The sequence below is a fragment of the Cibotium barometz genome, unplaced genomic scaffold (genome assembly GCF_041138505.1).
Source record: "Cibotium barometz isolate CiBa-2024 unplaced genomic scaffold, ASM4113850v1 ctg370, whole genome shotgun sequence".
Lineage (NCBI taxonomy): Eukaryota > Viridiplantae > Streptophyta > Polypodiopsida > Cyatheales > Cibotiaceae > Cibotium > Cibotium barometz.
The window spans coordinates 422,324-445,233 of record NW_028229436.1 but is presented as its reverse complement, the minus strand read 5'-3'; the positions used below and the strand labels follow the sequence as shown (position 1 = coordinate 445,233).

Genomic DNA, 22,910 nt, shown 5'->3' with positions numbered 1-22,910 from the left:
CAATCACGATTGAGAATGAAGGAGGTTGAAATGATAAAACAAGGTGGAGCAATCACGATTGAGAATGTAGGTGGTTGAAATGATAAAACAAGGTGGAGCAATCACGATTGAGAATGACCACGATAAAATTTTTTAATAAAAAATATACAAATATATATGTATCTACAAATATATAAAAAAATACACAAATATATACATTTATTGATTCTAAGTGTTATTTTAATAAAAAGCTTATCTCTTTGTAAATACACACGCACACATGTTTATATTTATATTATTATATTGTATATATTCTAGGCTAAGAACCCCAGATGGGGATATATGTAAATACACATACACACATGTTTATATTTATATTATTATATTGTATATATTCTAGGCTAAGAATCCCCCGACGAGGATATATGTATTTTAGTGTGTGTGTGTATTTACAAAGAGACTAGTCTTTTACTTATTTTAGGATATACAAATATATTAGATTATATATCTAGTAGGCTACACACACACCACACACATTTATTAACATCAATATATATATACATATTTAAATAGCGTAAACTATAAAATGTACGTGTGTACAATAAAACACATATAGCTTAATACATTTTTAGACATATATCTATGCCATGTGTATATGTATCTATTTTTAGGCTAAGTATGTTTTAGGCCACACACACATATGTGGTGCTTAGTTTAAAGGGTACACGAAGAAAAGAGATATTTAGGTTACATGAAGGATACTTTCAACTCAGCAAGCAGGCAGACGAATGCAAGAGAAGAGGTGAGTTTTTTTTTCATTTCTCGATTTTTCTCTGTTCTTCTTTTCTGTGCGCCGGCAGCGGCTTCATTGGAGGTGTACGTTGTAGCTTTCGTAGGCGGTGACGGTGTTGAGGACGTCCAGTTTGTGGCGTAGGCGGAGACGATGTTGAGGAGGTCAAGTGTGAGGAGACAGGGGCAGCGCTGGCCACAACGCCTCCATTGCCTCTCCTCTAGCATGTCCCCTCCCCCGACAGAGCCTGGGGATGGTCTGCGCTAGCGTAGACCATCCCCAGGCTCTACCGTCGGGGGAGTGGACATGCTGGAGGAGAGGCGATGGAGGCGTGTATGAGCAAATGTAGAGGTGGAGTCGGTGGCGTTTGAGGAGGTGGAGGTGGTGCAGGAGGTGGAGGCGAAGACGCAGGCGTCGCTGGACGTTTTGTTGAGGAGGCAGAGTTTGAGAAACAGCTGGAGAAGACGACATTAATAGCTGGTTAAGACGACCGTTAAAAGCCATGCTCGTGCATTTCCACCCCCGCGGGCAGAGCCGGGGGCGCAGACCATCCCCCCCGGCTCTGCCGGTGGCGGGGGGGTGGAAATGCACGAGCATGGTCGCTTATCCTTGCATTTGGAAGGTTTCGCTTATCCTTGCATTTGGAAGGTTCTCTGCAGAATGCGAGCAACGTTTTTTTCCAGTGATAATTTTCCTTATCTCTAGCATATTCTGAAAACATTGATATTTTCCTTATCTCTAGCGTATCTCTAGCGTATTCCTTATCTCTAGTGTAGGCAGGTATCTCACCTTATCTCTAGCGTAGGCGGGTAACAATGGTTGAGAACTCTCCTTATCTCTTGCATTTGGAAGGTTGCTCTCTCGAATGCAGGTGTAGGGGCTATTGGAGCCCAATATTGTGCGTTGGCGCTCTAGAAAAAGAGGGCACACATTGCCTGGGGTGGATGCATCAAGATGTACATAGGAGAGGGGAGGTGGGTGGGTGGGCACCTAAAGGAACCTAAATGTTAGGTACCTTATGTTTACCTTTTCCTATAAACATTAAGTACTTTAGTTCTACCACAACCTTTAGCCATATAATATATACATAGCATAGAGGTCATGTGAATTTATACACAACATAGAATTTTTTAACTCCTCCCATTCAAATGTTAGATACCTTAGGCTTACCTTTACGTCCATTGAAATGTTAGATACCTTAGGCTTACCTTTACGTCCTTAGGCTTAGCACCTTTACTCCCATTCAAATATTAGATACATTAGGCTTACCTTTACTTCTCCCAATAGGAATAGGAAACTTTAAAGCACAAGCTCACACAACAGAGAGTCGTGTAAGTCTCATTTGAATGGTGCATTTCTTGTACGCATTTATCATTGCTTGAACATATGGCACAATGAATTTGAGCTCACATTTGGCTATGGATCATCGTAATGATGATGGCGAAGAAATGGGCAGACGAGTTCGGGTGCATTTCTCAGTAGTAAGGCTTGCATAATGGTTCTTGCACCTGCACGTCCTTCTACGCTTATATCATGGTCCTCTCGGACGAAACACTGCAATGGGTTTGCATCACTGCCACCATGAACAGCCAATATATATTAGCTCCTTCAATGGCTCTTGTATTAAGCTAGGAAGCTCAGGTTTATTAGTTTCTCCTTAAATGTGCACTCTAACCAGAAGAGCCCATTTTGCAACTCTAGCTCTTCAATATAATCCGTGGCTTCACTTCATGTCTATGCTATTCTCTCTCTCCCCACACACACACACTAGTAGGAGATGTTTGTGTGTGAGGTTGATGTTTTCCTATATACATGAAGTAGGGTTTATGTGTGATTTAGCTCAAACTTTTTGCTACTCATATTCAGGGCAAAAGAAAGGAAGATGGCTCCAAGAAAAGCAGGAAAACAACAGGCAAATACTAAGAAAGGTATATGATGTGAATAACCAAGATTCTATTGAGATTGTGTTTTATTGTTTTAGATATGCTTACTTGGGCTTGGTGTGTGTGTCTTACAGACAACAGGGGATACTCACTAAGATCTGGGCGTGTTTGTTTGACTCTTAGCGAGGAAGCTCAATCACGGACACCTTTGTCCTCACACGGAGATTCCTGAATCTAGTACTGGTCAAGGGGAGACCCATAGAAGGCTTCTTGGAAAATCTATTGAATTGGGATTGCTTGGTGATGTATTCACTAAGTTTTTTGTGCAACGCAATTCCTCTACCCCATTGGTCCCTTTATGCAGGCTGATTCCAAATGAAGCCATCCGTACAGTTTCTACCCAACTTGAGGTGTTTCGTGATTCTTTTGATTGCCATGGTTATGTCGAAGCATCTCCTCCTTTTTTAGTTTCACTTACACGTTGTCGTGCCATGGCACGTCTATGATATGAAACCGTGCATGTGAGGCCGTCAAATACACATCCAGATGCATGAGGTTATGTGCCATGACGAATCATTATATGATGTCTGAGTATATATGTTCATATTGTAGATAAAGTTCAATAAGATGAGCTGAGGCTGAGCCAGGTTTTGAAGCCCTTGACAGTGTGGTGTGAATTGTGGAGGATTTTTTTTTATGCTTATGGAGAATTTTGGAGCCAGCAGATATCTTGTGCCTTGATAAGACTGGATTTTGCTTGTGACATTAGCACTGAAACAGAGAACTTAATGGTGCATATTGGTCGGGATCTTGATTGTATGCTTTAAATGGCAAAATCATATGCACAATAAGGATGTTAAATGGAGCTAAGGCGTGAGAAAAACCTTTATGGTGTAAAGGTAAAAAGGAGTTGATTATATATATATATATATATGGTCAACACTCCATAACAATGGAAAAAGGGGAAATAATAAGGCATTGAGGACTTTAACCTTAATGCTAAGGTTATGCTTTATAACCTTAGTGCTAAGGTTAACAAAATATTGGAGATTTTCTAGAAATCGGGCAGTTTTCTTTCTATGGCATGTATAGCTGGCCGCCGAGATCGCCGCGGGGAAAGGGAGAAAATGACCGGAAAGAGACGTCGATTGCAGAGTTAGGAGAAAAGATATGCAGCGTTGAGGAACAGCGTCGTTTTGAACCAGTGCTTTTAATCTTCTGAAAATATAAACTATGTGTGCTTTGTAGGTGCTAGAATTAGAGAGTAATTCTAGAGCTACATAATGATGTAATTATTGGGGAATCCATTTTCAAAACCGTCTGCAGCGATGCTTCTCCAATTGATTTTCCCTCGCATAATCGGCGAGCTGCATATGTTTGGAAAAACAAATTAAAAGATCCACGTGTGTAAATCGTAAGTTGAGTTTTCTTTTGTTATTTATTCTCTTAAACTCGCTCTATGTGAATGGAGAAAATCGAGTATTTGATACATCAAAAAGAAAACGGAAATGAATAGAGAGACCATGGGAAAAAGGCTAAGGAATTTGGAGCTCGGTGATTGGTGAAAAATGCATTGAAGCTGAGGGAAATTTGCCTTACTTTCTTCTCATATGGATTTTGAAAATTATGAGTATGTCAAAGCTATGCCAAATGCTATATTTTGCTTGTGAGATGTTAGGACATTAAGGCAGGTTTTCAGGTGATAAAGTACATCTCGAAATAACAGTTTTGAGGGCACTGGATGTAATGGATGTAGCTGGCCACATGTATATTGGAATAATTGGAAATCTTTGTTATGCCCACATGTGAATGGTTCAAAGGATTTCATGCAAATCTGTGCATTCACCTGGAGGAACTCAAGGATGTATTGAGGGAAGAGGACACATGTATTTGTCAATGGAAATAATGGTGTTCAATACTCCTTGGGAAATCTTGTACGTGAAATTCCTTGTTGGATTTGACATTCACTCTCACAGCTAGAAGTTTTGTACTTTCCTGGCTGTACCGCACACTTCACGACATCTTTTGGTGAACCCGACATGAAACTGCTGGGGTGAGAGTGTGGTGAAATATACAGGGAAGCTATGGCTGAGAATTTAGAGGGCCAGGGGGTTCATTTTGACCCCGGAGTTATGCAGATGTTCCAAATGTTTTCCATGTACATGCAACAGCAACAAGCTGCTGAGAGGGGACAGATTTCCATGACCAAAGCCTTACAATCAATTGTGAAAAAGGTAGATCAATTTGATGGGAAGGACATTACAAAGTATCTGCGCAATTATATAAAGGAGATGGAGCTAAACAGGATAACTGAGGAGGATATGGTTCGGAGTTTCGAGTTGGTATGCGTTCCTGAAATAAGAGAGCGCATAAAAGGATTGCAGACAGCACAGGGTGGCAGAAATTGGGAAGAATTCAAACTTGCTTTAAAGGATGAATACTTCATGGAGGATTCTGAGCGAGTGACCAAACGAACTTTTTTGGAATGGGTCACAAAACCTAAAATGGGAATTTCTGCCACAGAATTGCTAAGGGAGTTTGAGAAGCGTTATGCCCAGTTGTCAAGATTAGAGCGTGTAACTTTGGACAGAGAAAAGACAGAGCTCTTCTTGCAGGCAGCTGGGAAAGATCTCCAGGAGATATTGGAAATCCTCCTTGAGGATAAAAATACAGAGCAAGGATTAAAGAGTGATTGGAATGATGTTGAGGATGCAGTCACTATGTTAGCAAAGCGGCAGCGGAGGAGGGATAAAATGGTGATGGGCTCTGCAACCCCCATAGCTGCTGTTACCCCTGAAAGTTTATCCAAGCCAGCTGCCACAACTCCTAAGATAGATGGGCCGATGGATGAGCTTATCAAGGGTATGCGTGATTTAAAATTGAAGATGTCCAGGATCGAAGAAAAAGGTCTACCATTGGGGCAGGCTTCTATGCAAAGGCCTCAAATCAAAGAAGGGTTTACATATAGATGCATATGGTGTGATGACCCAGAGCATGCAAAGAAGGATTGTACCAGCTATAAAGAAGCTCTTAAAAATCAACTTGTGTTCTTCAAAGATGGGAAAATCCATCTTACAGAGACTGGTCTTCCGCTGAGTACAAACTTTGGGAAAGGAGGGATGAAAAAGCTGGTAGAGGATATGGCTGCTAGTCATGCCATTTCTATGGTTGAGGCAGCAACCTATGGATTAAAGGTTGGTCAACAAAAGCAGGGATTTGAGAATGATGAAGATTATGAGAATGAGAATTTTTGGCCGTCAACAATGGATTTAATTGCATCAAAGAAAGTGTCAAAGCAAGCTTTGCATGAGGCAGGTGATTGTATACGCCTTGAGACTGGCTGGGAGGAGCCTGTGGATTCTTTATCCATTCATGCCTATATTGCCAAATGCCAAAATAATGAGGCACAGGTAGAGGAGAAACGTAAAAGGGAAAATGAGGAAGGAGGGCCATCAAAAAGAGTTACACGTGGAAGTGAAAAGAAGGATCCTGGGCCATCACATATGCCTCCACAGCAAAGCAGACTTCCACATGATGTTTCAATGGAAGAAGTGCCAGCAAAAATGAAGGAGAAGGGTAAAGGGAAAGGTCCACTCTACAAGCTTCAATCTGATATTGAAGTTGCAACAGATCTCAAAAAGGTGCTTGAAGAGAGAATTCTAAACAGCAGGGTGGAATTCACACTAGGGGAAGTCTTGGGGATTGCAAAGAAAGAATTTCATGATGAGATAATTGATATTATACGAAGAAAAAGGCAGTCCATAATTGAATCTATTCCATCACAAGGGGAAGCAAGCACTTCCAAGACTCATGGTGTACAGGTACAGAAAAAGGAAGAGAGAGAAAATGTGGTGGAATGTAATCACTCTGCTGATGGGGCACGACAAGTGCGTTTTGTGGAAGAGGATGATGAAAAAGAAGTTCTTACAAAGAGTCATTACTCCAGGAGCCATTGGGCAAGAGCCACCACTGAAACCCTTGTCAAGATAGGTGATTTGGAAGAGCCATATGTCGCTCTAATTGATCATGGGTCTGAAATAAATCTTATGGCTAAAAATCTCTACAACAAATGTAAGTGGCCAATGGATGTGGATCATGGGTGGATGATTAAAGCAGCTAATAATTCATCTGGAGAGCTTTATGCAGCATGTCCAAATGTAAGGGTAACTATAGGGGATGTGAAGGATGATCAGAATTTCTTTGTTCAGGAGATGTCATCGTATCCCCTCATTCTTGGGCAACCCTACATTACAGCTGTAAGGATGGAAACAAAGGTTTTGGATGATGGTTCAGCTTATGCAAGAATAAGGAGTAAAGATGGCAAAAAAGCTGTTCAGTTTTTGACAGTTTGCATTAATCATGAAAGGAATCGTGAATCTCTTCGGGCACAGTCACTCCCAAAGATAAACAGAGAGTTTATGAATTACAGGGAGATGAGGGATTTTGGCCAGGTGCCATTGTAAAGCGGGATTCCAATGGTACAAGGGGAAATGAGTTCTCACAGGACTCAATCAATGTAAATAGTTTTTCAGCAAATTTTCAGGGATTCTCCAGCTATGGGTCACTGGTTTTTGTAAAAAGCAAGGATTTAAAGCGTGGCATGCAAAAACATATACAAAATGAACAAAAAAGTTTTGAGCAGTGTGGTCTTTTGGAGAAGAATGAGTTTATTTCAGGGGTGCTTGATGAGGTGTCATTTATAGATACTATGGATGTACTTTTTGATATGAGAAGAGCATACTTACAGGGTGGAAATGAAATGATAAAGGTGTCATCTGTGAAGATGTATGATATAATCCAGGGATTTGAGGGGGTGGAATGTAAAAACATGAATTGTGAGATGGATGCTCATGTTGATACAAAGTACAAAACGGTTGCAAAGAAGGTGAAGCCAGTTGCCTTGCCTTTGCCACCAGGAAGCAAGGAGAAGATAGATGAAGCTTCTATGCAGCCAAATCTTAGAGATCCAAAGAAAATTGGGCATAAATTTACTCAAGAAACTCTGAAAGAGTTGAAGATTGGTGAGAGGGATTTTCTGTTGCCAGTTGAAAGGGAATGCTTTGAGGAGATGCTTGTAAAACATGGGAAAGCTTTTGCCTTTCAGCCGCATGAGATAGGTTGTGTTGATCCAAGTGTAACAGCACCAATGGTGATCTTTACTGTTCCACATGTGCCCTGGAACCTGCGGCCAATTCCAGTACCAAAGGCTCTCTTGCCAAAGTTGATGGAATTACTAAAGGAAAAAATCAGGATGGGAATCTTGGAGCCTTCATGTGCCCCATATTCCAACAGATGGTTTACTGTACCAAAGAAAAATGGGACATTGCGCTTTATTCAAGACATGCAACCTGTAAACAAAGTCACAATTAGGAATGTGGGAGCAGGTCCAATTGTGGATGAGTTTGCAGAAGCATTTGCAGGGAAAGCTATATACTCTATGGGTGATTTGTATTCGGGATATGATCAGTTCCAGCTGGATATACAAAGCAGGGACTTGACCACAATGAGAACTCCTTTGGGATTAGTAAGGATGTGTACCTTACCACAGGGAGCCACTAACTCAGTGGCACATATGATGAATGGAATGAATAAAGTCTTACGGGACTTCATACCACAAAAAACTATGCCATTTTTGGACGATGTGCCAATAAAGGGCTGTGATGAGAAAGACAAAGATGGGAATTTGAATTCAAAGGGGTGCCGCAAGTTTGTGGCAGATCATATAAAGGATTGTGACATGATTCTATCCAGGCTTGAAGAAGTGAATCTTACTTTATCTGGACAAAAATCAGTGTTTGGGGTTGGTGAAGTGCTAATAGTGGGACATCTTTGTAGTACTAGTGGACGCCGTCCTTGTCCAGCCAAGATAGATGCAATACAAAGAATGAAGGAAATATGCATTAATGTTACAGAGCTGAGGAGATTTCTTGGAGCATGCGTCTTTTATGTTATTTGGATCCCACATTATGCACATGTAGCAGATCCTCTTTATCAGCTTTTGAGGAAAAATCAAAAATTTTTGTGGAGTGCAGTACATATTAAAGCTATGCGGAAGCTGAAATATTTGCTCCAATCATCACCCATTTTGAGAAAGGCAGATTATGAGTGTGGCAGGCCTGTGATTGTTACAGTTGATACTAGTCCTACTGGGATTGGATGGGCAGTAGGGCAAGATGATGAGGATGATCATAGGTATGTAATTAGATTTGGAGCAAAGGTATTAAGCTTTCGGCAGCGAAAGTATCCACAGATCAAGAGAGAATTATGGGGGATAGTCACTGCTCTAAAATGTGAAAAAGAATATCTTATTGGGGCATCTGTACTTGTGGAGACTGATTGCTTGCCACTTCTTGGGATGATAGCAAGTTGTACCACTCCAGATATTGCTATGCTTAGGTGGATTGCTTATATCAAGTCACTAAATCCTGAGTTTGAGCATATTGCGGGAAAAGATAATCCAGTTGCAGATATGCTATCAAGAGCCAGGTATGAAGATGAGGAAGAGATGGTTAGTGACATTGATGATGTGGGTACAAAGTTTTATACTACAGCATATGCAAAGGGGGATCATATTTGCTTATCAAATGCACTTGAGTCTTTTATTGAGGAAATATATGAAGGAGATTGGTTGCTCATTGGTCAATATTTGAGCACTCTAACAAGGCAAGAAAATTGGTCTGACTCAGAATTTAAGAGAATCCGCAGAAAAGCATATGGTTACTTTCTAAAGGATGGGTATCTCTGGAAACATCCTAAACAGAGGAATGCTATGCCACAGAGAGTCATATGTGATAAAGAGACTCAAGGGAAGCTTGTGAAAGAATTCCATGAGAGTCTCTGGGCTGGGCATAGAAGTGTGTGGGCCACTTTTACCAAAATAAAGGAAAAATATTGGTGGAGAGGAATGTTCAAGGATATTTCCCAATATGTGGAAACATGCATGGTATGCCAAATGTACTCAAATGTGAGGCATCGTGATGGCTTGCAACCAACCTACCCACCTGCCATGCACTACAAATGGGTAGTGGATCTAGTTACAATGCCTTTGGGAATTTGGCAGATGCGGTATATAGCACTTGCAAGAGAAGATTTGACAAATCAGGTAGAAGGGCGTGCTCTTAGAACAAAGAGTACGGAAACAGTATGCAAATTTCTCTTGGAAGATGTGATCTGCCGATATGGTTGTGTTGGGAAAATAACAGCTGATAGGGGTGAGCTAGATGTTGAAGAAGCAAGGGAATTCTTCTCTAGAATTGGTATCAAACTGTCTCTAACATGTGCTTACAATCCTGAAGGCAATGGGAAAAGTGAGCGAGGACATCCTCCAATCATTAAAGCTTTGGCTAAGGCATGCAGAGAAAGGATGAGAGAGTGGCCAAAGTTGCTACCATATGCCTTGTGGGCTGACCGTACAACTCATAGCTCAGTGACAGGATACATGCCTGCAGAATTAATGTATGGTCAGAAACCAGTGATGCCAGTTGAAGAAGTAATTCTAACTTGGAATGTATTGCCCTGGGTGGAAGGATTGAGCAGAGATGACCTCCTTGCATTGCGAATAAGACAGTTGGAGAGGAGGCCTGAAGATGTAGAGCTTGCTAAAGCTCGCCTGAAAGATGCAAGGTTGAGAAATAAAGAAAGATTTGATAGTAGACACAGACTCCGGCCAAAACCTATTGAAGAAGGTGATTGGGTTCTAATGTATGATAGTAGCCTTGACAACCAATTCACTGTTCAAAGAAAATTTGCAAAAAGATGGTTTGGCCCTTACATTGTCAGGCATGTGCATGGAAATGCCACATATACTCTGTGTGAGCTTGATGGAACAGAAGTAAAGAATCTTGTGGCTGGCAAAAGAATCAAGATATTTAAAAGAAGGCATGATGGTGATCCTTTTGATTCACAAGAGATTCAGGATGAGAGGCTTGACAGTGGAAGTATGGATATGATTGAAGAGGAAGAGGATGATCTCCCTGAAACTGCAGAAGATGAAGACGACATCCAGTTATATGTGGACCTTGATGAAGATTTGGCACATACCAGAGGATGTGCAGGTTTAGAGGGGGTGGATGTCGTGCCATGGCACGTCTATGATATGAAACCGTGCATGTGAGGCCGTCAAATACACATCCAGATGCATGAGGTTATGTGCCATGACGAATCATTATATGATGTCTGAGTATATATGTTCATATTGTAGATAAAGTTCAATAAGATGAGCTGAGGCTGAGCCAGGTTTTGAAGCCCTTGACAGTGTGGTGTGAATTGTGGAGGATTTTTTTTTATGCTTATGGAGAATTTTGGAGCCAGCAGATATCTTGTGCCTTGATAAGACTGGATTTTGCTTGTGACATTAGCACTGAAACAGAGAACTTAATGGTGCATATTGGTCGGGATCTTGATTGTATGCTTTAAATGGCAAAATCATATGCACAATAAGGATGTTAAATGGAGCTAAGGCGTGAGAAAAACCTTTATGGTGTAAAGGTAAAAAGGAGTTGATTATATATATATATATATATGGTCAACACTCCATAACAATGGAAAAAGGGGAAATAATAAGGCATTGAGGACTTTAACCTTAATGCTAAGGTTATGCTTTATAACCTTAGTGCTAAGGTTAACAAAATATTGGAGATTTTCTAGAAATCGGGCAGTTTTCTTTCTATGGCATGTATAGCTGGCCGCCGAGATCGCCGCGGGGAAAGGGAGAAAATGACCGGAAAGAGACGTCGATTGCAGAGTTAGGAGAAAAGATATGCAGCGTTGAGGAACAGCGTCGTTTTGAACCAGTGCTTTTAATCTTCTGAAAATATAAACTATGTGTGCTTTGTAGGTGCTAGAATTAGAGAGTAATTCTAGAGCTACATAATGATGTAATTATTGGGGAATCCATTTTCAAAACCGTCTGCAGCGATGCTTCTCCAATTGATTTTCCCTCGCATAATCGGCGAGCTGCATATGTTTGGAAAAACAAATTAAAAGATCCACGTGTGTAAATCGTAAGTTGAGTTTTCTTTTGTTATTTATTCTCTTAAACTCGCTCTATGTGAATGGAGAAAATCGAGTATTTGATACATCAAAAAGAAAACGGAAATGAATAGAGAGACCATGGGAAAAAGGCTAAGGAATTTGGAGCTCGGTGATTGGTGAAAAATGCATTGAAGCTGAGGGAAATTTGCCTTACTTTCTTCTCATATGGATTTTGAAAATTATGAGTATGTCAAAGCTATGCCAAATGCTATATTTTGCTTGTGAGATGTTAGGACATTAAGGCAGGTTTTCAGGTGATAAAGTACATCTCGAAATAACAGTTTTGAGGGCACTGGATGTAATGGATGTAGCTGGCCACATGTATATTGGAATAATTGGAAATCTTTGTTATGCCCACATGTGAATGGTTCAAAGGATTTCATGCAAATCTGTGCATTCACCTGGAGGAACTCAAGGATGTATTGAGGGAAGAGGACACATGTATTTGTCAATGGAAATAATGGTGTTCAATACTCCTTGGGAAATCTTGTACGTGAAATTCCTTGTTGGATTTGACATTCACTCTCACAGCTAGAAGTTTTGTACTTTCCTGGTTGTACCGCACACTTCACGACAACGTCCAAGAAGCTCTATGTATTTCGCGGTCACACAAATAGACTTGCAAGAATGGGGACCAAACTGGGTGGTACAACATGACAAATTTGAGGATGAAATCAGAGGAACTGAGTGGGAGGATCTCAGTGGTAAGAAGTTTCTTGTATGGGATGGCAATCATCGTGTGAAGGCATGGATGTCTCGAGTGCGCGAAGGTATGTTCTTTTGAATGTCATAGAGTGATTTTATGCAACATTAAAAGTAATATATTGTAATATCTTTATTTTGCTTTCTCTAGCTTGGTCTCATAGCCCCTCACGCCATGTCCGGGTCAAATGTCAATTTTTGGTTGTGGACAAGAAGCAAGAAGGAGAATTGCTATTGGCTTTGCGATCTCAAAATAAGTAAGTGATCTCTCTCTACTTAATTATGGACATTGTGAAGTCATAGTTAAGTTCTTAGCTCATTGTGACTCTTTACAACACAGATTGGTGCGCACTAGTGTTACACCCACATTGTCACATGAGATCTTCATGTTTCAACGATTTGGAATGGCGGACAAATCATCCATATTGGACTACCTTGGTGAAGACGTAAGGAGGTGGGCTTTAATGGAGCTTAGTTTGGAGCGACAAAGTGGAGAGCAATGGTACAATGCTCCAGCTACAATCTTGGCACAGCTTGTGTGGAAGGTAGTGTTTGCATTTCCCATCTTTTATTAATAAACGGATTATCAATGTTTTTTAATCGTGTGAGTGATAATGAGTCCTTTTCGTTATACGTAGACACTGTTTGAAAATGCGGTGAAACAACCTATATCATGCATTGATAGACATGCCATGGGGTTGCAAGAATATGAGACAAAATGTGAGAAAGCCAGACGTGGTGTAGAGCAAACATTTCGAGATAGAGCGTACAAGATGCTCATAATTGCAAACCCATCCAATGGTGATGCATTCTTTCAACTCGTATATAACTATGATTGGTCCAAGAAGGGATTGGTTGCTCTGACCAAAGAAAAGCTCTACACAGTCGCCATATCTCGGATTTCAACTCAAAGGTATGTCACATGTCAATAAACCTCCCTTAACATAAACTAACCTTAATATCTAATCTCTTATGGTTTTGGTATGATGCTGAAATAGGAAGACGGAATTGCTTCAAATGCTTATGACCGGGAGGGCAAAGAACAAGGTAATTTCAGAGATGTTTGGGGATAACAAAAAGACGTTGCTGCATATGAAGAAAGAGTTGTATTGGGAAGAGCTAATAGGGGAGGCAGAGTCTATTTTGGAGGGTTTATTGGTATATGATGATGTTGTCTACATCCCACCATTTATGCAATGGGTGCAAGAGGAGCGATCGAAACACATACCATGGGCCTTCCATGAGGTGTGGGCAAAGATTGGAAAAGTAAAGGAAGGCCAAAAGCAACCTGAGGTGGAGAATGCCGCAAAGAGGGTTGTCTATAGGTATATATCTTCTAATGCCATTACATTTTTGTAGAAAATACATATACGCTTTTAAAAAAATATTTTAGTACTGTTTGTTTTATTTTGGACATGTAGGTGGGTGCAGCTACTCATTGGCCAAGGTCTAATGGACGAAGAGACGGAAGCAATCAAAGAATGGGTAGATCCAAATTCCTCGAAAACAATGTACCCGAAGGAATGGGTTGAGAGAGGGGTTCTGATTGGGAATTTAAGAGATGTCCTTGGTGGTTGGACTATCCTCTAAATCATGTGCCTCCAAGTGAGGAGCTCCTAGAAAAAGGTACTTTTTTGCTTTCTACTGAATTATGTGCATGTAAATGTAAATATATATATGCATGTAAATGTAAATATATATGTTTATGTAAACCTTCCTACCTATACATATGTAAACTATCCATATGCATATACATATTAGATACATATACATACAGATATATACATATACAAATACATATGTATATACATATGTATATATACATATGCATACATAAATACATACCTACATACATACACTAAATTCCTACATACATACAAAGTTCATGTTACATTTAAGATTTGGCATGTTAGATTTTAAAGAAACATTGTTAAGTTTTGATATATACATACCTACATACATATACATACAAATAGATATACATATAAATAGATACATATACCTACATACATATACATACACATACATATACATAGACACATGCCTACATACATATACATACCTATACATATACATAGATACATACCTACATACATATACATATACATATTCATATACACATACACATACATGTACATATACATATACATAGATATATATACATCTACATACATATACATATACAAAAAGGTATGGGGATTTTTACCTTTTTACTAATTATCTTGATCTATTTCTTGAAGAATTTAAGAATTACCAATCTGAGCTTGAAAGAGAGCCCCCAACTCAAGAAGACTCTAGAATACCTTCCCCACAGCCAACAATCTTGACCCAGTCTCCAGTAGTTGGATCCTCGCGCGTGGCCCCAAAACCATCCACACCACTGTCACGAGTGCCACAATCACACCAAGCGCATACATCTACATCATCTCAAGTGCAACGTGAGAGGCGAACAAAGAGACGTCTTGACATTATGCATGATGTTCAAGAGGGAGACCCCACAAATGAAGATCAAGAGAGAGACCCTCCAGAGCATCTTCAAGAGGGGGAGGTGTTAGGACAACGTGACATCATGGACATGACTAGTAAGAGTACTTTCCATTGCAAATTTATTTTGAGAAGTGTGTGCTTTCGAAATGCATCTCATTTTTTGTCTTGTTTACTTGCAGGTGAGAGATGTTTTTCACACATATTGCTGGTAGACATCCACACTCTTTCGGAGGGCTCAGATAGGTAAAAAGAACAATTTCACCATATAATTAGTTTTCCAAGTTGTACTTACCAAAACCAAACATCATAAATCTTTTATGTAGTGTGGAAGAATTCTTGATGAAGATTCCCAAGGCTCTATCTCATAGAGGTGCTCCCTCAGATACAGTGGCTCGCCTCGTATGGGCTGACTTTCCTACAGGTTTACAGGTTGTTGATGTAGATACAGATGGGTGTCCCTCATGGAATCAAGTTTCTTCATCATTGATACGTGCCACACTCAGTTTTGTTGGTTTGTTTGTGGCTGATGAGGGTTGGTTTGTGTGTTTGAGTCTAATGGATCAACTTCCTAAAATATATTCCTACAGGTTTACAGGTTGTTGATGTAGATACAGATGGGTGTCCCTCATGGAATCAAGTTTCTTCATCATTGATACGTGCCACACTCAGTTTTGTTGGTTTGTTTGTGGCTGATAAGGGTTGGTTTGTGTGTTTGAGTCTAATGGATCAACTTCCTAAAATATATTCCATGGGAAAGAAAGTTGGATTGGTCATGCATCGAACAATGTCTGTTCATGTGGAATCAAGTTATTTGTATGACAATGGAGAATGGGCAAGTCATAATCTCTGAAATATTTTCCTTTGTGTATACATGTTATGTGGTATGGATATCCAAACATAATGTTTTCTCGTTATGGTAGGTGGATACATTGGCGCTTAGTATGTTCTATCGAGTAAATTGCCATGTCCCTATTATTGATCGTGAGGCTGGGCAAAATGTTTCAAAGAAGTTATTCAATGCTCAACGAAATTTCAAAGAAGTTATTCAACGCTCAACGAAATTTCATTTTTGAGAAGAATAAGAAGCATCCATTCCAACGCACAATGGTCTTGGAGCGCTACATTCGAGGTGGTGCAGAAAGATCTCCTATGTTCTTTAGGTGAGACAAGTTTCATTCTGGTCATTTTCATAGCTACTTTTTCAAAATACTTAGATGCACGTTTATGATTGTATTTCATTGTAGGTGGCTAGTGGAGACCTTCTCAAGTGAAGGAGATAGTGTCTTGGACGTTTTTGCGGGATGTGGAGGCTTGGGACGTGCATGCCAAGAGTTAAAAAGGCACTATATGGGGATAGAGAATGACATGGAGGTAGCCAAAGCATGTCTGGGAGATTTCTCATTAGGTCGGGATGACATGTAGAAGAATGCTATAATTAGAATGCTATAATTTGTGGATCAAAAGACTTTGTATTCGAGATTGTCATGGTTTGGAAGTTTAAAGATCGATATATACATTTTTGATCTTTAAAAGATTGTGTTTTATATTTAAGTAAGTAAGAAAGTATGTATGTATGCAATGTATGTATATATGTTAGTGCTGCGTAGGTGGCTCTTGTATATATGTATGTATGTATATGTATATGTATGAGGTGTATGAATTTAGGTAGATATATGTATATATATTATCAATAAGTATGATGTGGATCAAAGACTTTGTAATCGAGATTTTCATGGTTTGGAACTTTACAGATCGATATATATATTAATTTAGGTAGATATATGTATATATATTATCAATAAGTATGATGTGGATCAAAGACTTTGTAATCGAGATTTTCATGGTTTGGAACTTTACAGATCGATATATATATTTTTTATCTTTAAAGGATTGTTTTTTATATTTAAGTAAGTAAGAAAGTATGTATGTATGTATGTATGTATATATGTTAGTATGTATGTAGGTAGCTCTTGCATGTATGTATGTATATGTATATTTTGTATGTGTATATGTATGAGGTGCATGAATTTAGTTACATATATGAATATATGTAATTATATCAATAAGTATGATGTGGATCAAAAGATTGAAATTTATATTGTTGATCTTTCAAAGCTTGTTATTTATATGTAAGTAAGTTCTTGGTCCTTTACAAAGCTCATAGTAAGTTCATGGTCCTTTGCAAAGCTCGGACTCCTTGTTCATTGCTCCAAAAAGCTCGGCAAAAAAAGCTCGCAAAAAAAAATCCCCCCATAAAGGATAATAGAGAGGCAAATATTGCATTTTGAAGACTATAAGTTAAGATTATATTTTAGCCTTATTATAAGCTTTTGTGATGTAGGCATGGTATACTAGAATAAAGAAACACTTGGGATAGATATAAAAGTAGGGCCCAAAGCCTCATCACAATAGTATCAACTTAAGCTAGTTTAAGTTTTCAACTAAGTAAAAGCATGTGAATTTTCTTCAAGGCTCTCTCTTGGGGGCTCTCGGGCTCGTGGTTTTCTTGGCTAAAGTGAAGGCTTTTTTTAAAAAACCTTTAAAACTTTAGGAGTAGGAAGCCTTTTTGAAGACTTAAGCTTAAAGACTGTGTTGTAAAAGCTTTAATCTTTAGTATTACAAAGTTTAAATCTTTTTAAAGTTCAACTTGCTAATCGACTGGCTACTGGCGCACAAGTAAAGACAAAGAAGAGAGAGAGAGAGAGAGAGAGAGAGAGAGAGAGAGAGAGAGGGGAAATAACCGACAAAGAGAGAAAAAGCGAAAAATGGGCAATCTTGTAGGTGCAATTCACGAAGAGGAAGAGGTCCTCTTTTAGCTAAAGTGTATGGTTCCAATTTATATATGGGTTCCTCTATGGGTGCAATTGTTGTGTGGAGAGCTTTTACACTTAGCTGCTTCTTACTTGCTTTTGCATTGGAGCTTCTTGGGGCACTTGAATAGTGGGTGTTGCTTGTGCCTTGGTTTTTCTATGAGACCGTATCTAGGTCCACACCTTTTTCCATTATTGAAAGCTTTGATGGGGAGGGTGGTAGATCCACTTACACATATTCTTTACCTTCATCACGTGTTTCCTCCTTTCACCCTATGCACGATGAGGAGAAGGCCCGATGGGGTTCTTCAGGTGATTACCTTTTCTTTTTGTAGAATGGTCCTTTGTTAACAGTATCTTACTCCGTAGACTTGGGTATCATAATCACCTTTTGATGGAAACTATCACTTGGTCCTTCATAGGATTAAGCCTTATTCTAGTCATTTATTTGGTGTTAGTACTCTATGTGGAAATTTCTCTAAACCCCCTCCCAAAAAAATTGGAGAGAGGAGTGGGATTTTCCATGAAAGAAAATAGCTACGCAAGAAGAAAATTTTACCCCATCCCTCACCCCACCCACCAGCAAGTGGGGTGAGGGAGTGAAGGGGGGTTTTTTATTTTGCAATTACTAATAAATGATGGTGAGTAGAAAGTGGAGAGGGAGGAGGACATTGAGCCTTGAGGCACTGATCTAACTGCTGCTAAGATAGAGGAGAAGCAATTACACTTCTGCACCGTCTTGGCTAAATGGCAGGGCTTCTCAGCCAGATTGTTTAACGAAGAATAGGTTATATAGATTGTATATAGCTTGGCATCCAGAACATTGCCAAATGACCAAAAAGCTATGATTTTAGATATCTTGATTGATGGAGATTCTCAGAGGCTTAAGGACTTGCAAACCCCAAAGAGCAAGTAATTTGTTTTATATTTTCTTCATGCATACAAAGAATTGTATGTTGTATCAATAACTGTATCAATAACACGTTCAATGGAAATGTAGCAAATGCAAGTTTAGTCAGAGATTAGCTAAGATGGGAAGTGATATGGCACGAGATTGGAGCACGTGTGGCAGTCCTTACAGAAATTACATATAAGTACCAAATAAAATTTCCAGATACTTTTAAGGAAGACATCTTTGATTTTAAGAGATTGTATTTTAGGAACTAGTGGGGTCCCTAAAAAATCAAGGCATGGTAACTTCACACCCTACTCTCATCAAAGCTACTAAGCATGCTGTATTCTAAGGTGCGTAACAATCTAGGAAGACCAATAACTACTTTTTTATATTGTTGTATACTTAACTTTGATGGAAACAGTTGTTGTATACTTAACTTTAATGGAAACAGTTGTATGTAGATGCATTTGTAAGCACCATGTCGAGAATTATATTGTGGGTTGTGGCAACCATCATAAATGAGTGGTGGGATCTAAGACATGAGAACACAATATACACACAAAGGGATGGATTCTTTGAGATCCCAAGAAACATGCAGATGCACGTCACATGCTATGTGCATCCCGATAGAGCTCAGAGTATCCTCCCACCACCTTCAAGTAGATACTGGGAGAGCCAAGAACATGCCATGATATGCCGAGTATGCACCATAGGGGAGGTAGTGGACGAGGCCCACTAAATGTTCAAATTTCCACCATATCGAGATACGAGGGATATTTGTTGCCATGTCATGTTCATCTTCATATTTTTAACCCTTGGAGCCAATAATAGCACCTTTTCCACTTTTGGGCTTTTTCTTTACATGTAAATAACACTGCCCAAAGTTTCTAAGGTTTACAAATTCTAAAACCTTTTCCCAATAATAAATACAAATGGGCCTATACACATAACTACTTATGTACACATGCACATAAAATAAACTTGTGCACATATGCACATAAAAAAATCTTGTGCACATAAAAATCTAGCCACATTATAGGCTACAAATGATTAATAAAATTCTAATGCAAAAATATCATGATTAGCACATGATATTTTTTTATCACACCACCACTCAATTCACCATCTGTACGACACCTCAATCGGTACCCTTGTATAGTGCACCACCTAAATTGGTGCCCTCACACATCTCACTACATATGCTCATAGACATAATCCATGTTAGTTAAATAATGAATTGAGCACATCAATCAATCCCAACAATGTCATGAGAAATAGGCAACCATAATATCAAATCACATGTACCCCCACTGGCGTGGTACACATGGGTGTCCCTCTCAATAACTCAACAGTGATTCTCATAACATGGTTTGAACTAGTGCTAGAAATGAAAACCAAGCTCATGTGTGACAAAGGCTAGTGTGCACGGTAAAAAATAAGATGCCTCCATGAATATATAGTGTAGGTGGGTTGACGATTATTGCTCCTATATAAATCTAAAATTATAGAAAATGGGCTGAATGTTTTCCAAAAATGTCAAAAATTGGGCGAATATTATCTCAAATCCTTCAAAACAGCCAAAATTTGGGCGAATATTTTAAGATACGGTGCGAATTGTTTTTTGAAAAAACCCCCAAAAATAGCCAATTAGTGAAGATTAGCCCCTATTTTTTTCCTTTCTAGTGTGATATTTATGTAAGCATGAATCCATGACCAAAGTGCATGTGTGACTTTCTCATTCTCAGTCATGGAACAATTAGGATAGAAAGAACGAATAAAGTACCCAATGATACAAATGGTTAGAACTAGTGCTGGAAATGAAAACTAAGCTCATGTGTGACAAAGACTGAGACATGGTGTGACCTGGGGTAGGCATACAAAACATGTGTAGAAATCCAAGGGGGAGAAAATTTGGGAGAGGAGGAGGATATCCAATCAAGGAATGTCACTTTGATTGGTCTCATGTGTGCTCGACCATGGTCCACTCATTCTAGCATCAAACCCCATGTTTGAGTGATATTGAGTATCATATACCTCAAAAATAGGGCTATATCTTGTTGGTTCAAACTCTAATTTGTTGCCAACCAGACCTTGTCTCGAGGGGGGGGGTGCTAAAGACCTTAGTTCCATGTGGGATTTGACCTTTGGGGTTTTCACTTGGGCCCCATGAAGTCAATATACCAAAACTACTTCTGTGTTGACCATGTAACATATCTAAAAATTCCATGTTAGCCATCTGTATCGACTAACATTCAACCCCCTCCCTCCAAATAGAGATCAAAGATGATTCCTTTTGTGCATAGGTAGTTGTGAGTATCCCAAACCATGCGAAGATGCATCGTTCACATCACTTAACCTAAAACTAGTGTTATTATCCGAACCATAAGACCCATTGGTCCTTAACTCATTTTTTGGCCCAACTTCTACCATATCCTTAGTATATAAATCATGACACCACTTGTTCAACTCATCAAACACTACATCTCTGCTAGTGCAGGACATCTTGTCCGTGTGGGTTGTAACATTTTTAGCCCTCTCTTTGAGTTGAGTATCCAATGATGATACATTGAATAGAGTATACAATGAAGATACACTTCAAATCACAATCCGAATTGAGTATCAAATGAAGATACACTTGTCCGCAATTTAGATCATAATCCATCTATACTTATTTATATGTTCTAATAGCTTACCAACACCATGACATATGGGGCCATTTATCTCAGATCTTGAACACTTCATTTTTAGACACGAAGTAGTCTCTCGTTCAGCGTTTGGGTACCACTACCTACTAACCGTGGTCTCAAGGACTCACTAAATTCAATCGTGATGATGAGTGGATCCATCTGGATAGGGTCAAAGATCACATAAAATACTACTCTTGGCTTACAACTCACCTCCACATGACCTTTCTGGCGGCCTAGGTTTCAAATAAGATGAAAATGGCTACTTGTGTCAACCACCATCAACTTTGCCAAGGTACCTAGTTATGGGGCTCACCAAATTTGATTCCCACGAGCTATTTTGAATATGCCTTAGCCTAGGTCTTACCTACACATGACCTTCTTCTTGGCCTAGGTTTAAGAGAAGCCAAAAATGGCTACTTATCACTACAAGGTAGGCCATCGACCTGCCACTGTGGTTGAGATCCCTAGTTTGTAGGGCTCATCGAATGTGATCCCAATGAGCTATTTTGAATCCATCTTGTTAGGATCAAAAGATGACATAAAATATTACTATGCCCAAGTCTCACCTCCACATGACCGTGAAAAGAGAGAGGAGATAGACACCAAGGTAGAGAGGCAAACCCTAATTAGCTTCCATTATCTCAAACCATCAACACATACATGATAGAGAAGCTCCCTAGCTTTCCTTCATTGCACACCACAAAACACATCACATTTTCCTAGTGATAAGTTCACACTGAGATAACCTAAGTCTAATGTCCACACACTTGGCTAGCTGGATGTGGCCATTATTGTCCACACACACACTGCTAGACTAGTGTCCACACGCTACCGCTATCCATGAAATCCTGATGATCTTGCATTCTGAACATTCCCCCTCAAGTTCACCATATCCATCTCATGTCCTCCAAGCTTGTCTTTGAAGTACTCAACCTTCTCTTTACCAAGTGGTTTGGTAAAGATATCTGTTCTTCAATCTTCACATATGTCAACTCTATCTATCCATCAAATAAATTTTCCTTGATAAAATGATAGTGGAACTCTATGTGTTTGGTTCTCGCATGTGATAGACCGGATTGCTTGCCCAATGTATGCTGCTCATGTTGTCACAATGTATGACAAATTTCCCATCACATTGTTGTTGGCAAATCTTCAAGTAGCTTTTTCAGCCATACCACCTCACATGCAGCCATGATGCTCCTCTATACTATGCCTCTATGTGCTAGATAAAGAAATTTTGGGTTGCTTTTTTCTACTCCAACTCACCATTGCACTTCCTGATGTGAAAGCATAGCCACTAGTAGACCTTCTATCATAAGAACTACCTACCCAATCTGTGTCTATATATCCATGGACATCCCCATACTCATAAAGGAGTCCATAATGTGCTGTAGCTTTCACATATCTCAAGATTCTTCTCACTGCATCCAAATGTGGCTTCCTTGGGATTTTCGTAAACTAACTCACAAGCCTAATTACATAGCATAAATCCGGTTTAGTGAGTCATGTATATCAAACTACCAACCACCTTTCTATTCATTGTCACATCCTCAATCTATTCACCACAGTCAGCCCCTCTAGCTTCACATTTTTCTCCAATGGTGTGCTCATTGGCTTACAACCTGTCATGCCATTCTTTGCTAG

General features: G+C 39.4%; 1 protein-coding gene across 1 annotated transcript; it reads left to right on the top strand.

The window, feature by feature from the left end:
• The first annotated feature begins 12,882 nt into the window (after positions 1–12,882).
• Positions 12,883–15,724, top strand: LOC147602608 (uncharacterized). Its single transcript, XM_086797823.1, has 4 exons — positions 12,883–12,932; positions 13,073–13,300; positions 13,386–13,493; positions 15,682–15,724. Exons 1-4 carry the CDS (start codon positions 12,895–12,897, stop codon positions 15,722–15,724), a joined length of 417 nt encoding a protein of 138 aa, XP_086653949.1. The 5' UTR covers positions 12,883–12,894.
• Positions 15,725–22,910: the final 7,186 nt, after the last annotated feature.

Coding starts and splice junctions, on each gene's coding strand:
- LOC147602608 (XM_086797823.1), top strand. CDS start 12,895: ATGCTCCAGCTACAATCTTGGCACAGCTTGTGTGGAAG. Junction 12,933..13,072: donor TGGCACAGCTTGTGTGGAAG/GTAGTGTTTGCA, acceptor ATGCATTGATAG/ACATGCCATGGGGTTGCAAG. Junction 13,301..13,385: donor TCTCGGATTTCAACTCAAAG/GTATGTCACATG, acceptor ATGCTGAAATAG/GAAGACGGAATTGCTTCAAA.